At 42.8% G+C, this 17,592-nt stretch overlaps 1 protein-coding gene across 1 annotated transcript in view; it reads right to left on the bottom strand.

The window, feature by feature from the left end:
- The window catches only part of LOC138669634 (complement receptor type 1-like), a 139,949-nt gene extending 123,921 nt beyond the window's left edge, over positions 1 to 16,028 (bottom strand). The window contains exons 1-3 of the mRNA XM_069756282.1: positions 15,932 to 16,028; positions 15,698 to 15,836; positions 1,103 to 1,192 (exon numbers count right to left, since the gene is read on the bottom strand). Coding sequence (XP_069612383.1) covers positions 1,103 to 1,181 — 79 coding nt within the window. The 5' untranslated portion in view covers positions 1,182 to 1,192; positions 15,698 to 15,836; positions 15,932 to 16,028. The remainder of the gene's footprint in view (positions 1 to 1,102; positions 1,193 to 15,697; positions 15,837 to 15,931) is intronic.
- Positions 16,029 to 17,592: the final 1,564 nt, after the last annotated feature.

The raw sequence follows: 17,592 nt of genomic DNA, 5'->3' as shown, positions 1-17,592 counted from the left end.
CATCCTACCATCCTCCCCACTGAGCATCTGCTCAGTGAGCAGAAGACTCCTTTCCATATTGTCAATGGATCTCAGTGTTGCCAGCTGCACATTTAGATTCAGAATCTGGGCTTCCAAATGCACAACGTGCTCACATCTCGCACAGCAGTATGCACCCTCGACCGGCTGATCAAGGACTGCATACATGTGGCAAGATGTGCACTGGATGGCATTAACAATAGTGGAGCACATTTCCTAATGGGGATTGCACAGACAGAATCGTTAAATAAAAATAAATACAAAGTATTAATAAAATACAGATAGCAATACAGTTATTCCCCCCTTGGAAACTCCCTGAATCCAAAGTCACTGAATCACAAGTCACACACTTACCGCCGTTCACACTTGCGCTCGTTCACACTCGCTAAGCTGAAGAAGATTGTATTGTATTAATTTTGTGGGGTGACAATTTAAATGTGGGGTGATGTAATTTAACGTATATGTACTGTATATGATTTTGCATAAAGGGGTTAAAGAATAAATTCTATTTTAATTTTTATTTCAGAAATCAACAGTATACAAAAAATAAGCAACTTTAAGATATCTCATAAGATAAATGCATTTTCCTCTCCTCCTGGATTGTTCTTTCACTATCAATTCATGGGTGAAATCTATATTCAGTGAATCAGATTTTTACATTACTGAAATAAGACATGGCAGTTGGTGCTTTTAAAATTCTATGGAAGGGGAGGAGGAGGAGACGGAGGAGGAGCTAGAGGCAGACACAGACATTCTGCTGCAAGTTCTCCTGAAATGACGGTTACAGTTTTCCATAGAATATTATGAGCACCAACTGCCATCTCAATAATGGAAAATCTATGTTCACTGAATAAGTAAGTTATTTTTAAGTAAAAACTTGCTATTATTGATTTCATAAAAAAATTAAAGCAACCATTACTCTATAGGCATTTTTCCAATGACACTCAAACCTGTTTTCTGAAATCTAATATTTACTATAAGTCAAAAAGAAAATGCTAAAAGTTATTATTAAAAAAAAGGTAAAAATATATTAAAAATCATCTGTGTGAAATTCACTCTGATGTTTAATGTAACACTTACTTACCGTGACTTCTGACTGCGAAGTTAGCTAGAAATAACACTATGAGGAGTGTAGAACTGCTGATGAATCCCAACAACTTCATCTTCAAGAAACCTAAACAAAATGTTTATTATTAACCCTTAGTGACGGAGCCACATTTTTGAAATCTGATCAGTGTCAGTTTATATGGTAATAACTCTGGAACGCTTCAACAAATCCCAGTGATTTTGAGATTGTTTTTTCATGACACATTATACTTTATGATAATGGTTAATTTAGTTTGATATGTTTTGTGTTTATTTATAAAAAATATCACTTCTGAGAAAAAGAGGACTTAAACTCTACAGCGCCACCTGTTGGAAGTAGCGATCCTATAAGTCACAATCAACCCTTTAACGAGTCATGCAATACGACTTAGGATAAAAGCCAAATCAATATCTCAATTCGCAGACACGGTGTTTCGGGCTGGAGAGTGACATACCATCTCTGGCTTGTCAAGGTAAGGAGACTTATTCACCGTGCAATGCTCCTCTGGGAAATATAATATGCAAATTGCCTCTTCTGAGAAAAAGAGGACTTGTAGGATCGCTACTTCCAACAGGTGGCGCTATAGAGTTTAAGTCCTCTTTTTCTCAGAAGAGGCAATTTGCATATTATATTTCCCAGAGGAGCATTGCATGGCGAATAAGCCTCCTTACCTTGACAAGCCAGAGATGGTATGTCAGTCTCCATAAGGAGAAACGATACCCCTTAGACCCTAAAAAATATCAGAAATTTGAGAAAAATGTTAAAAAATTACCAATTTCCAAACTTTGAATGATTATCCCTTTAATCCAGATAGTCATACCACATCAAAACATTAATAAATAACATTTCCCACATGTCGGCTTTATATCAGCACCATTTATAAAAAATTTTCTTGTATTTTGTTAGCATTTTAAGAGATTTAAAAATGAGCAGTAATTTTTCATTTTTTCAAGGAAATTTACAAAATATATTTTTTGCGGACTTATCCATGTTTGAAGTGACTTTAGGGGTCTCATATATTGGGAAACCCCCAAAAGTGATATCATTTTAGAAACAGCATGCACTGACATATTGAAACTGCTGTCAGGTAGTTTATTAACTCTTCAGGTGCTTTTCAGGAATTAATGCAAAGTCGCATGACAGATATGAAAATGTGTATTTTTACCACCTAAATGCCTCTAACTTCTGAACAGATTACTATAGCCGGCAGACTCTAAGCCGCTATTTGGTCATGAATTGCCATGGCAAACATCAGGACCACAAAATCATGATCTGAGGGCACCGATTGGGATAAAGAGGAAGCCCCCACACTCTGTTAACCATTTATAATGAAGTAGTCACTGATGACAGCAGCATCTAAGGGGTTAAACAGATTTGGACGGTGCAAACACTGATCGTGGCTGATACAGCAAGTTGTCAGCTATAGTGTACAGCCGGCAGCTGCGGGATTGTCACCTGTATGGGAATGCTATTCTCAAATATCTCAGGTCAGTGAAAAGACATATTGGCTGTCATTAAGGGGTTAAAAAATTTGTATACTTAATTTTTAAAACACATTTTTTATGCTGAACCTAAGGGTAATTGTCCTTTCTAGATGACAATTATCGTTGAATATTTTTAAACAGTTAGGCTTAATTCAGACATCCAAGTTTTTCACATATACGTGTTTTTGATCCAAGTGCCATCAGTAGGGTTGAGCGACTTTTACTTTTATAGGATCGGGTCGGGTTTCACGAAACCTGACTTTTTCAAAAGTCGGGTCGAGTGAAATCGGCCGATCCTATAAAAAAGTCGGGGTCGGGGTCGGCCGAAACTCGAAACCCAATGCAGTGCATTGGGTTTCCAATGGTTCCCAGGGTCTGAAGGAGCGGAAACTCTCCTTCAGGCCCTGGGATCCATATTTAAGTGTAAAATAAAGAATTAAAATAAAAAATATTGCTATACTCACCCTCTGACGCGCCCTGGTACTAACCGGCAGCCTTGCTTCCTTAGAATCAGCGCGTGAAGGGCCTTAGATGACGTCGCAGCTTGTGATTGGTCGCGCGACCGCCCATGTGACCGCTCACGCGACCAATCACAAGCCGCGACGTCACCGAAGGTCCTTCAAGCGCTGATTCTTAGGAAGGAAGGCTGCCAGAAAGAAGCAGGGCTCGTCCGAGGGTGAGTATATTACTATTAGGTATATACTCACCCTCGGACGCGCCCTGCTTCTTTCCGGCAGCCTTCCTTCCTAAGAATCAGCGCTTGAAGGACCTTCTGTGACGTCGCGGCTTGTATATTCCTATTAGGTATATACTCACCCTTGGACGCGCCCTGCTTCTTTCCGGCAGCCTTCCTTCCTAAGAATCAGCGCTTGAAGGACCTTCGGTGACGTCACGGCTTGCGATTGGTCGCGTGAGCGGTCACATGGGCGGTCGCACGACCAATCACAAGCCGCGACGTCATGTAAGGCCCTTCACGCACTGATTCTAAGGAAGCAAGGCTGCCGGTTTGTACCAGGGCGCGTCAGAGGATGAGTATAGCAATATTTTTTATTTTAATTCTTTATTTTACACTTAAATATGGATTCTGATACCGATTTCCGATATTGCAAACATATCGGAACTCGGTATCGGAATTCCGATACCAGATTCAGAAGATCGCCGACCTCATGGCCGACCCCACACAGGGGTCGGGTCGGGTTTCATGAAACCCGACTTTGCCAAAAGTCGGCGACTTCTGAATCTGGCCGACCCATTTCGCTCAACCCTAGTCCATCAGTGCTTGGTCGGTGTATCATCAGTGTTTTAATAGCACCTGCACATTACATATTTTTTCAGCTCGAAAACCTACAAGTCACATAGCTTACAAAATTCGCAACATGTCAGTTCCTTGTAGGAATGTTCTCAGTGGGAGAAACAAAATACTAATCTTGTAGTTATAATACCTGTTAATGGGGGACAAAAATAAAATTTGTGATGTTACAGAGCAGAGCAGAAGAGAAGAAATTGTTCTGTTGAGGTGACATCAAAGGAAGCTGTAGAATCATCACCAGAATGGTCCGTGACGACTCTGACTCAGTGGAGATATGGGCAGAACAGGCAGGTAGTTAGCAACTTGTTCCATGAAAATAAAAAAGTCTCGGATAAATTTATTTAATGATGCCAGATTCCTCCCTCATTATCGTGTGAAACTTCTATAGTTCTACTAACATATCACAAACTAGGGATAATCAATATGGGCACAGTGGTATTGTTGGTTGTGGTACTGAATTCTTGAGTAACTCAATGACATGTCTATGGTGTTCCGGCAGGGCATGTGCTTTGGGTGCAGAGAGCAAGGGGATGACAGTTAGCAGGAGGAGAGGGAGAGCTCCGCTGGGACCTTTAATCCCACCCCTGCAGAACCTCTGCACCTCAGGCACATAGTGAAAATGCTGATTTCTAGCGACCACTTGGCTCTGTGTCTGGGGCACTACTTCAGCATTTAACAATTTCCTTGTCAATGACTATTTAATAGTACCCTGCACAGGTAGGCACATCAGTGGCCAGGACAACATCTTACACATAGCAAATGCTCTTTTTTTTGCTTCTCTAACAGACCGTATTGTGACTGTCGCCAGCTTGCGATGTGATGGTAAAGTGAGAGCTTGCCGAGACTTACAGCTCTCAATCCCAACTATATTACAGCTTCAGAAAAGGTTTTATTTGAAGGGCAGGACTTCTAAATGTGGTAACGACTGATCTATTCTTAATCCAGACTGAGATTTCATGAATTAGTCCTTCTCCACTGTTCTTCAGATAGAAGTAGTGAAGAAGAGGAGGAAAACTTATGACTTGTGATTTTCCTTCACTCCCTGTATAAGGACTAGATTTTTTCAGGTCATGCTTTAGTAAGCTAAGCATCGCTCCAGTGAATTTTTGTAAATTTTCCCATGCGCTAGCTATCGTGTTTATAAGTGTAGTTAATGTACTAACATACACACTGGTCACCATGTTCTCCCTGTATCAGCCCCGCTTCAGTACTACGTCACCGCAGAAAAATTAAAGAAGCTCTCCCAATCATTTTTGGGACATGTGCTGCTGAGAACAATGACAATCTATGCGCACTGAATATTCTTTCACTGATCGTTCAGTATATATCTGAAGCACAGGCTGCCAATGTAAATAGGATATTAAACTACCGCCGACGGGTACATATTGTAATATAATGTGGGCCATAAAGAGTCACATCTTATACCCGCACCACACACAATCATCAATAAAGTTCTGTCTCACACAATCCAAACCTGACCTCTGGCGTAAAGCTGATCAGTCCTTAGTAATACCCACTGCATGCTACATAAGGATTATCACGAGGTAAGAACGTCCAATGTATTCCTGCTACAGTCTGCACAGAGGAATAGTACATTATATACTGACCTATCTAGGAGACATGTACCTGGCACAATGATGACTGTAGGGCACAGGGACACCAATTACTGTTTTCTTTTTAGCTGACTCCAGCAGTCATGCTCCTCAGGGCTCATACTCACTTGTGAGAAACTCGGATGAGTCTCGCATGTTAACCCCTTCATGACCCAGCCTATTTTGACCTTAAAGACCTTGCCGTTTTTTGCAATTCTGACCAGTGTCCCTTTATGAGGTAATAACTCAGGAACGCTTCAACGGATCCTGGCGGTTCTGAGATTGTTTTTTCGTGACATATTGGGCTTCATGTTAGTGGTAAATTTAGGTCAATAAATTCTGCGTTTATTTGTGATAAAAACGGAAATTTGGCGAAAATTTTGAAAATTTTGCAATTTTCACATTTTGAATTTTTATTCTGTTAAACCAGAGAGATATGTGACACAAAATAGTTAATAAATAACATTTCCCACATGTTTACTTTACATCAGCACAATTTTGGAAACAAAATTTTTTTTGTTAGGAAGTTATAAGGGTTAAAATTTGACCAGCGATTTGTCATTTTTACAACGAAATTTACAAAACCATTTTTTTTAGGGACCACCTCACATTTGAAGTCAGTTTGAGGGGTCTATATGGCTGAAAATACCCAAAAGTGACACCATTCTAAAAACTGCACCCCTCAAGGTACTCAAAACCACATTCAAGAAGTTTATTAACCCTTCAGGTGCTTCACAGCAGCAGAAGCAACATGGAAGGAAAAAATGAACATTTAACTTTTTAGTCACAAAAATTATCTTTTAGCAACAATTTTTTTATTTTCCCAATGGTAAAAGGAGAAACTGAACCACGAAAGTTGTTGTCCAATTTGTCCTGAGTACGCTGATACCTCATATGTGGGGGTAAACCACTGTTTGGGCGCACGGCAGGGCTTGGAAGGGAAGGAGCGCCATTTGACTTTTTGAATCAAAAATTGGCTCCACTCTTTAGCGGACACCATGTCACGTTTGGAAAGCCCCCGTGTGCCTAAAAATTGGAGCTCCCCCACAAGTGACCCCATTTTGGAAACTAGACATCCCAAGGAACTTATCTAGATGCATAGTGAGCACTTTGAACCCCCAGGTGCTTCACAAATTGATCCGTAAAAATGAAAAAGTACTTTTTTTTCACAAAAAAATTCTTTTAGCCTCAATTTTTTCATTTTCACATGGGCAACAGGATAAAATGGATCCTAAAATGTGTTGGGCAATTTCTCCTGAGTACACCAATACCTCACATGTGGGGGTAAACCACTGTTTGGGCACATGGTAAGGCTCGGAAGGGAAGGAGCGCCATTTGACTTTTTGAATGAAAAATTATTTCCATCGTTAGCGGACACCATGTCGCGTTTGGATAGCTCCTGTGTGCCTAAACATTGGCGCTACCCCACAAGTGACCCCATTTTGGAAACTAGACCCCCCAAGGAACTTATTTAGATGCCTAGTGAGCACTTTAAACCCTCAAGTGCTTCACAAATTGATCTGTAAAAATGAAAAAGTACTTTTTTTTCACAAAAAAATTATTTTCGCCTCAATTTTTTCATTTTCACATGGGCAGTAGGATAAAATGGATCATAAAATTTGTTGGGCAATTTCTCCCGAGTACGCCGATACCTCATATGTGGGGGTAAACCACTGTTTGGGCACTCGGCAGGGCTCGGAAGGGAAGGCGCGCCATTTGACTTTTTGAATGGAAAATTAGCTCCAATTGTTAGCGGACACCATGTCGCGTTTGGAGAGACCCTGTGTGCCTAAACATTGGAGCTCCCCCACAAGTGACCCCATTTTGGAAACTAGACCCCCCAAGGAACTTATCTAGATGCATATTGAGCACTTTAAACCCCCAGGTGCTTCACAGAAGTTTATAACGCAGAGCCATGAAAATAAAAAATAATTTTTCTTTCCTCAAAAATGATATTTTAGCCTGGAATTTCCTATTTTGCCAAGGATAATAGGAGAAATTGGACCCCAAATATTGTTGTCCAGTTTGTCCTGAGTATGCTGATACCCCATATGTGGGGGTAAACCACTGTTTGGGCGCACGGCAGGGCTCGGAAGGGATGGCACGCCATTTGGCTTTTTAAATGGAAAATTAGCTCCAATCATTAGCGGACACCATGTCACGTTTGGAGAGCCCCTGTGTGCCTAAACATTGGAGATCCCCCAGAAATGACACCATTTTGGAAACTAGACCCCCAAAGGAACTAATCTAGATGTGTGGTGAGGACTTTGAACCCCCAAGTGCTTCACAGAAGTTTATAACGCAGAGCCATGAAAATAAAAAATAAAAATTATTTTCTCAAAAATGATCTTTTAGCCTGCAATTTTTTATTTTCCCAAGGGTAACAGGAGAAATTTGACCCCAAAAGTTGTTGTCCAGTTTCTCCTGAGTACGCTGATACCCCATATGTGGGGGTAAATCACTGTTTGGGCACATGCCGGGGCTCGGAAGTGAAGTAGTGACGTTTTGAAATGCAGACTTTGATGGAATGCTCTGTGGGCGTCACGTTGCGTTTGCAGAGCCCCTGATGTGGCTTAACAGTAGAAACCCCCCACAAGTGACCCCATTTTGGAAACTAGACCCCGAAAGGAACTTATCTAGATGTGTGGTGAGCACTTTGAACCCCCAAGTGCTTCATAGAAGTTTATAATGCAGAGCCGTGAAAATAATAAATATGTTTTCTTTCCTCAAAAATAATTATTTAGCCCAGAATTTTTTATTTTCCCAAGGGTTACAGAAGAAATTGGACCCCAAAAGTTGTTGTCCAGTTTCTCCTGAGTACGCTGATACCCCATATGTGGGGATAAACCACTGTTTGGGCACATGCCGAGGCTCGGAAGTGAAGTAGTGACGTTTTGAAATGCAGACTTTGATGGAATGCTCTGTGGGCGTCACATTGCGTTTGCAGAGCCCCTGATGTGGCTTAACAGTAGAAACCCCCCACAAGTGACCCCATTTTGGAAACTAGACCCCGAAAGGAACTTATCTAGATGTGTGGTGAGCACTTTGAACCCCCAAGCGCTTCATAGAAGTTTATAATGCAGAGCCGTGAAAATAATAAATACGTTTTCTTTCCTCAAAAATAATTATTTAGCCCAGAATTTTTTATTTTCCCAAGGGTTACAGGAGAAATTGGACCCCAAAAGTTGTTGTCCAGTTTCTCCTGAATACGCTGATACCCCATGAGTGGGGGTAAACCACTGTTTGGGCACACGTCGTGGCTCAGAAGGGAAGTAGTGACTTTTGAAATGCAGACTTTGATGGAATGGTCTACGGGTGTCACGTTGCGTTTGCAGAGCCCCTGGTGTGCCTAAACAGTAGAAACCCCCACAAGTGACCCCATTTTAGAAACTAGACCCCCCAAGGAACTTATCTAGATATGTGGTGAGCACTTTGAACCCCCAAGTGCTTCACAGACGTTTACAACGCAGAGCCGTGAAAATAAAAAATCATTTTTCTTTCCTCAAAAACTATGTTTTAGCAAGCATTTTTTTAGATTCACAAGGGTAACAGGAGAAATTGGACCCCAGTAATTGTTGCGCAGTTTGTCCTGAGTATGCTGGTACCCCATATGTGGGGGTAAACCACTGTTTGGGCACACGTCGGGGCTCGGAAGTGAGGGAGCACCATTTGACTTTTTGAATACGAGATTGGCTGGAATCAATGGTGGCGCCATGTTGCGTTTGGAGACCCCTGATGTGCCTAAACAGTGGTAACCCCTCAATTCTACCTCCAACACTAACCCCAACACACCCCTAACTCTAATCCCAACTGTAGCCATAACCCTAATCACAACCCTAACCGCAACACACCCCTAACCACAACCCTAACCCCAACACACCCCTAACCCTAACCACAACCCTTATTCCAACCCTAACCCTAACCCTAATCACAACCCTAACCCCAACACACCCCTAACCACAACCCTAACCCCAACACACCCCTAACCCTAACCACAACCCTAATTCCAACCCTAACCCTAAGGCTATGTGCCCACGTTGCGGATTCGTGTGAGATATTTCCGCACCATTTTTGAAAAATCCGCGGGTAAAAGGCACTGCGTTTTGCCTGCGGATTTTCCGCGGATTTCCAGTGTTTTTTGTGCGGATTTCACCTGCGGATTCCTATTGAGGAACAGGTGTAAAACGCTGCGGAATCCGCACAAAGAATTGACATGCTGCGGAAAATACAACGCAGTGTTTCCGCGCGGTATTTTCCGCACCATGGGCACAGCGGATTTGGTTTTTCATATGTTTACATGGTACTGTAAACCTGATGGAACACTGCTGCGAATCCGCAGCCAAATCCGCACCGTGTGCACATAGCCTAATTCTAAAGGTATGTGCACACGCTGCGGAAAACGCTGCGGATCCGCAGCAGTTTCCCATGAGTTTACAGTTCAATGTAAACCTATGGGAAACAAAAATCGCTGTACACATGCTGCGGAAAAACTGCACGGAAACACAGCGGTTTACATTCCGCAGCATGTCACTTCTTTTGTGCGGATTCCGCAGCGGTTTTACAACTGCTCCAATAGAAAATCGCAGTTGTAAAACCGCAGTGAAATGGGCAGAAAAAAACGCGGTAAATCCGCCATAAATCCGCAGCGGTTTAGCACTGCGGATTTATCAAATCCGCAGCGGAAAAATCCGCAGAGGACCAGAATACGTGTGCACATACCGAAACCCTAACCCTAGCCCTAACCCTAACCCTACCCCTAGCCCTAACCCTAACCCTACCCCTAACCCTACCCCTAACCCTACCCCTACCCCTAACCCTAGCCCTAACCCTACCCCTAACCCTACCCCTAACCCTACCCCTAACCCTAACCCTACCCCTAACCCTAACCCTTTTCTAACATTAGTGGAAAAAAAAAATTTCTTTATTTTTTTATTGTCCCTACCTATGGGGGTGACAAAGGGGGGGGGTCATTTATAATTTTTTTTATTTTGATCACTGAGATAGATTATATCTCAGTGATCAAAATGCACTTTGGAACGAATCTGCCGGCCGGCAGATTCGGCGGGCGCACTGCACATGCGCCCGCCATTTTGGAAGATGGCGGCGCCCAGGGAGAAGACGGACGGGACCCCGGCTGGATCGGTAAGTATGATGGGGTGGGGGGGGGACCACGGGGGGGGATCGGAGCACGGGGGGGGGGATCGGAGCACGGGGGGGGAATCGGAGCGCGGGAGGGGTGGAACGGAGCACGGGGGGGCTGGAATGGAGCACGGGGGGGCTGGAATGGAGCACCGGCGGGGTGGATCGGAGTGCAGGGGGGGTGATTGGAGCACGGGGGGGTGATTGGAGCACGGGGGGAGCGGACAAGAGCATGGGGGGGAGCGGAGCACTGGACGGAGGGGAGCCGGAGCAGTGTACCGGCCAGATCGGGGGGCTGCGGGGGCGATCGGTGGGGTGGGGTTGGGGCACATTAGTATTTCCAGCCATGGCCGATGATATTTCAGCATCGGCCATGGCTGGATTGTAATATTTCACCCGTTATAATAGGTGAAATATTACAAATCGCTCTGATTGGCAGTTTCACTTTCAACAGCCAATCAGAGCGATCGTAGCCACGAGGGGGTGAAGCCACCCCCCCCTGGGCTAAACTACCACTCCCCCTGTCCCTGCAGATCGGGTGAAATGGGAGTTAACCCTTTCACCCGGCCTGCAGGGACGCGATCTTTCCATGATGCCGCATAGGCGTCATGGGTCGGATTGGCACCGACTTTCATGACGCCTACGTGGCGTCATGGGTCGGGAAGGGGTTAATACCCGGCACTGCACCCGGCACTCTGATTGGAGCGTGCGGCCGCATAGCCATAAATGCAGCCACACGCTCCGCTCCTGAGTGTCGGGTATTGACGTGCGAGACTCATCCGAGTTTCTCGCAAGTGAGTATGAGCCCTAACACTGTAACCAGAATTATTTCAGGGAGTGTCTGCTGCTGAATACTGACTGTGTTTGGGACTGGAGAGGGAATAATCTTAAAAAAAGAGAAAAATATGAGCGTGCCTTCTCAATGGATACGGCGCAAGGAAACATGCAGTGCCGCAGTTAGCAAACCATTTGTAGAAATAGAAAAATATTGTATTGAATAAAATTCATAAGTCTTTATTGAAGCATTAAAAAGTTGACCCCAGGGTACATGGGCAGATAAAAATGTGCAAATCTAGCATATGTGTTTCGGAATTTAATCTGATGAGACTTTTTAATTCTTCAATAAAGACTTCTGAATTTTATTCAGCACGCTGGATATTTTTCTATTTCTACAAAGGGAATAATCTTATTCTGGTCTAAGCTGGAGGGAGCATTAAAGTTCTAAGGACAGCATGATGGCTTAGTGGTTAACATTAGTGTTGAGCATTCCGATACCGCAAGTATCGGGTATCGGCCGATACTTGCGGTATCGGAATTCCGATACCGAGATCCGATATTTTTGTGATATCGGGTATCGGTATCGGAAGTGTAAAATAAAGAATTAAAATAAAAAATATTGTTATATTCACCTCTCCGGCGGCCCCTGGACATCTGCGCGAGGAATCGGCGTCCGGCACGGCTTCTTTCTTCAAAATGCGCGCCTTTAGGACCTGTGGTATGACGTCCCGGCTTCTGATTGGTCGCGTGCCGCCCATGTGACCGCCACGCGACCAATCAGAAGCCGCGACGTCATTCCTCAGCTAAAGTCCTAGAATGAGCGCCTTTTAGGACCTGAGGAATGACGTCGCGGCTTCTGATTGGTCGCGTGGCGGTCACATGGGCGGCACGCGACCAATCAGAAGCCGGGACGTCATTCCACAGGTCCTAAAGGCGCGCATTTTGAAGAAAGAAGCCGTGCCGGACGCCGGATCCTCCCGCTGATGTCCAGGGGCCGCCGGAGAGGTGAATATAACAATATTTTTTATTTTAATTCTTTATTTTACACTTTAATATGGATCCCAGGGCCTGAAGGAGAGTTTCCTCTCCTTCAGACCCTGGGATCCATGAGGATACATTCCGATACTTGATGTCCCATTGACTTGTATTGGTATCGGATATCGGTATCGGCGATATCCGATATTTTTCGGGTATCGGCCGATACTATCCGATACCGATACTTTCAAGTATCGGACGGTATTGCTCAACACTAGTTAACATTGTTGCTTTGCTGCACTTGGGTCCTAGCTTCAAACCCCAACAAACCCCAAGGACAACATCTGCAAAGAGTTTGTATGTTCTCGTGATTATGTGGAGTTCTTCCAGGTACTCAGGTTTCCTTCCGTGTTCCAAAGATATACCGGTAGGAAATTTAGATTGTGAGCTACAATGGGTACAGCGATACTGATGTCTGTAAAGGGTTGTAAAGGAGTAAAAATAAATAAAAAACGTGTGAGATAACGTGATACCTGGCTATGTTAATAATATATTGTGCTATCTGGCTAGATAAGGTTACTATATAAGTATTTCTGTGAGGAGCATTATTATAAAATTAAGCACTGCAGCATGCCAAATCCTAATAGCTTGTAATATACTCAGCTTCATTATTTAGCTCTGCTTGCTTTTCATCACATGATCACTTATATGAAATTTTCATACTTGGTCTCATGCCAACTAACTCCTCTTCCTGCTTTTTTTTAAATGAAGCAGAAGCTGTAGGTTATTTTTACTGAAAATTGAGAGAATTAGGAAGAGTAACTCGTTCGCACATGACTGACTGTAACATGACATGTGAACTTTTGGACATGGTGCCTTTGAGGAACCTTATTGTCATGACTGTTGTTGGGTGTCCCGTCACCAGGGGCTCCTTCCATATCCCTAATGCTTGGGGCGCCCTAGCTCACCCTGATTCCTAGATTACTTCTGATGGTGAAGATGCCAAAGAAGCCAAGGCCACGTACCTTGCTTTAGCTACTGAATCCACCCTCAGTTTGTACCCTTCCCCCACCCAGGGAAGAGGGGAGTAGTAGGGTACCATAATACACCAACCAGACTAACAAGGTAATATGAACAGAGACAAAGGAAAATACCAATCAGACAAATATACTCACACAAACAAAGTTAAACAGCGGGCAGTGGAGGATGGGGTTAAACCAAAGTAGGAGAAGAAAGGTAATTATCACACAATCAAAACCTAGCAACAGTCACAGATAAATCCACCAAACGCCTTCTCCAACAACAACCGCCAACAACCTCCAGCCATGTAGCATAACCTTCTCTGAAAATGAGTGCTAGCCACGGCCCAGATTATATAGGAGAGGGGAGTGGCTAACAGTCAACAGCTGAGCCTAAAACATAGGAAAGCTTCCAAGAGCTCTCAACTGACATACAAAGCCATCCACAACCTGTCTCCTCCATACATCTGTGACATGGTCTCCCGGTACCTACCTACACGCGACCTCCGATCCTCCCAAGACCTCCTTCTCTACTCCCCTCTCATCTGTTCTTCCCATAACCGCATCCAAGACTTCTCCCGTGCTTCCCCCATACTCTGGAACTCTCTACCCCAACAAATCAGACTTGCGCCTACCATAGAAACCTTCAAAAAGAACCTGAAGACTCATCTCTTCCGACAAGCCTACAGCCTGCAGTGATCCTCAACCTACTGAACAGCCGCACAGCCAGCTCTTCCCTCTCCTAGTGTATCCTCACCCACCCCCTGCAGACTGTGAGCCCTCGCGGGCAGGGTCCTCCCTCCTTATGTGCTCGTGTGCCTTGTTATCTGCTCATGTTTAATGTATTTGTCTATATTTGCCCCGTATTCACATGTAAAGCGCCATGGAATAAATGGCGCTATAAAAATGTATAATAAAAAAAATGTATAATAATAATAACTGAGCAGATTAATCTCTACACTGCTAGAAGAAACCTGCACCATTTAATATGAAGGTGAAGTTCTTGTAATCAGTGCAGGAGTAGGAAAAATCAGACGCTGCAGTCTTCAGGCTCCTCTCTGTCCTGGTAAACCCGTGACACTTATTATAAGCCAAAACTTTTTAGATAGAGCTCAATGAACCAGTTTCACCCAGTATGTATAGGGATCACTCGAGAAATACTATCTAGCTGTATTTGAAAGGATTTTTTAAAAATGCAGGCAGCAAATTTAATGTATGTCAATAATAGAGATGGACAAATTCTCCACAAAGGGATTTTTTGCAATTTTCTTCTTGTGAATTAGGCAAAATTGTGGCTAGATGAACCAGAGAGGGACAGCAAAAAGGTTACATAAACCTAAAACCTAATACCTCACTGTTCACCAGCAGCTTTCCTTTTCTATCAAAAAAGCATAAAAGCCATTCTACCACAAGGTGTATCCATTGGCATAGTACTAACCTGGGTGTCATAGTTGGGCCCTGTCCTTATTCACATTGATGTCATTTGACTCATGGCAAAGTTTTAATACTAGAGACAAATTACGACTGTCCAGATGGGTACACCTTGTTGTGGTTCGATGGCTTTTATGTTTTTTTTTTAAATCAAAATAGTATTTACTAAGTATCCTATGTCATTTACATGTACGATTACTATTTAGTTATTTACTTGCTTTAGGCTATATGCTCATTTTTGTTTTTTTCTTGGGTTTTGTCTGTGAAATAGCAATAGTGTGAATGTGCTCTTACACTTTGCACCTATACCAGCTTACAGTCCAGCTCAGTTTTTTGTTTCTTCAGTTATAAATTGCATTTGCAACTTCAACGGTATAAACCCAATTACAAACTGCTTATTCCTCATCATAGCCGAAAAGATAAAAAGGTTTTCCACCATTTTTGTCTCACATAAATGTATATAATTAGTGATAATAATAATAATTTTATTTATATATAGCGCCAACATATTCCGCAGTGCTTTACAAATTATAAAAGTTTCATTGAAAATGTTGCACTTTCTATATCCTCTGTGTTGTACTGTATATTGCTGGCTGCAGAATGAGTTAATAGAGAACCTTTCAGCTCACTATTGTCACTTTATTTGTTTTTTGCCTCGCCTTTCAGCTAATTTATGATCACAGACTAAATCACAGTTGTGCAGGGAAATAAAAAGCCTGTAAAACCCAAACGGTGTAACAGTTATAATAAAACTCAATTCCAAAAATAATTTTTAGACCAAATTACATGCATTTAAGTTAAAAAAAAAGTACCCCAAGGTGGACAACCAATATATTAATTTTTAGGTTAACTGAATATAAACTTACCCGTGCTCTGGAGTTGTCAGGTCACTTGTATAATTCCAGTCTTTAACTCTCTGCTTACTTTTCACTTCAGAAAGCTCCACGGATCTTGGCTTTCTCAAACATTAATGTTTTGGAAAGGGGGTTAGGATACAGAGTAATACTAAAAAATAATTAAAATGAAAATTAAGTAAGTAAAAGTTGAGAAAAGAACTTAAAAAATAAGAAAATAGAAGAAAAAAACAAAACAAACCATACCACAGTATGTTTAGAGATAAGTGAACACTAGCTTCAACAGCAAGGTTTATAAATGGTGACGAGTAAGTAACGGTAAGAAGTGAAGGGCGTGTTGTAGTTGATCCATGTGTAAACAAGCTGATGTTGAAACTCATATTGATCCAGAGATCTTTACAAACAAAGCAAAACTCACATGAACACTGACTTTTACTTCCTTTTAATTTCAGCTGAACTCACAATTCATTAACTGAACTAGCAAGTGAAAGTGGCCCTAGATTGTACAAAAATTGTGATAAATGGCTAAATCTATTTATTATTATTTATTATTATCATACTGCCATTTATTCCATGGCGCTTTACACGTAAAAGCAAGTAAAACAATTGTGACCAAAATGAGTCTCCGACCAGTACAAGAGGGTTCTCAAAATCTACAATGGATGGGTGAGGATACAATAGGTGAAGGCAGAGCTGGTTGTGCAGCAGTATGTTGGAACGAGGGTTACTACAGGTTGTACTCTTGTGGGAAGAAGTAGATCTTCAGGTTCCTTTTAAAGATTTCCTTGATAGGCAAGAGTCTATGTTGGGGTAGAGAGTTCCAGGGTAGGGGGGGGGTGCGTGGGAGAAATCTTGTATGTGATTGCGGGAAGAGGAGATAAGAGGGGAGTCGAGAAGGAGATCTTGTGAGGATCGGAGGTTGTGTGCAGGTAAGTACCGGGAGACTAGGTCACAGATGTATGGAGGAGACAAGTTGTGGATGGCTTTGTGTACCAAAGTTAGGGTATTGAACTGGAGTCTCTGGGCAGTGCGGAAACAGTGAAGGGATTGACAGAGAGGAGAGGCCTGGGAGTAGCGGGGGGACAGATGGATTAGTCGGTCAGCAGAATTTAGGATAGATTGGAGGGGTGTCAGAGTGTTAGAGGGGAGGCCACAAATCAGGAGTTTGCAATAGTTGTGGTTCTATGTATTAGAACAGTGGTCCCCAACTCCAGGCCTCGAGGGCCGCCAACAGTGCAGGTTTTCAGGATTTCCTTAGTGTTGCACAGGGGTTGGATTCCAACCCCTGTGCAATACTAAGGAAATCCTGAAAACCTGCACTGTTGGCGGCCCTCGAGGCCTGGAGTTGGGGACCACTGTATTAGAACATAATAAAAAACTGTAGTCCTTAGTAGAGATGAGCGGACCCGTGGATGGTCAGGTTCGGCTGTACTGTAGTTCAAAGCTCGGTTTAGGATCTGAACTTGACTTTGAACCTGAACCCAATAGAAGTCAACGGCAACCCGAACATTGGTGCTTTAAAATGGCTGTAAAATGGACATATACAATGTTCCAAACTTTTATGCAAATTGGATTTAAGTGTCATAAAGATTTAATTGTTTTGTTTTTCAAATAAACTCGTGGATGGTATTGTGTCTCAGGGCTCAATGGATCACTGAAATCAATCTTAAACACATGTGATAATTAGTTTTCCAGGTGATTCTAATTAAAGAAAAACTACTTAAAAATGATGTTCCACGTTATTAAGCAGGCCACAGATTTCATGCAATATGGGAAATAAAAAGGATCTCTCTGCTGCTGAGAAGCATTAAATAGTGCAATGCCTTGGACAAGGTATGAAAACATTAGATATTTCATGAAAACTTAAGAGTGATCATCATCCTGCAGGGCCGCCATCAGGGCATGAC

Source organism: Ranitomeya imitator, chromosome 3, assembly GCF_032444005.1.
Source record: "Ranitomeya imitator isolate aRanImi1 chromosome 3, aRanImi1.pri, whole genome shotgun sequence".
In the NCBI taxonomy this organism is placed as follows: domain Eukaryota; kingdom Metazoa; phylum Chordata; class Amphibia; order Anura; family Dendrobatidae; genus Ranitomeya; species Ranitomeya imitator.
This window is presented reverse-complemented; position numbering and strand designations above follow the sequence as displayed.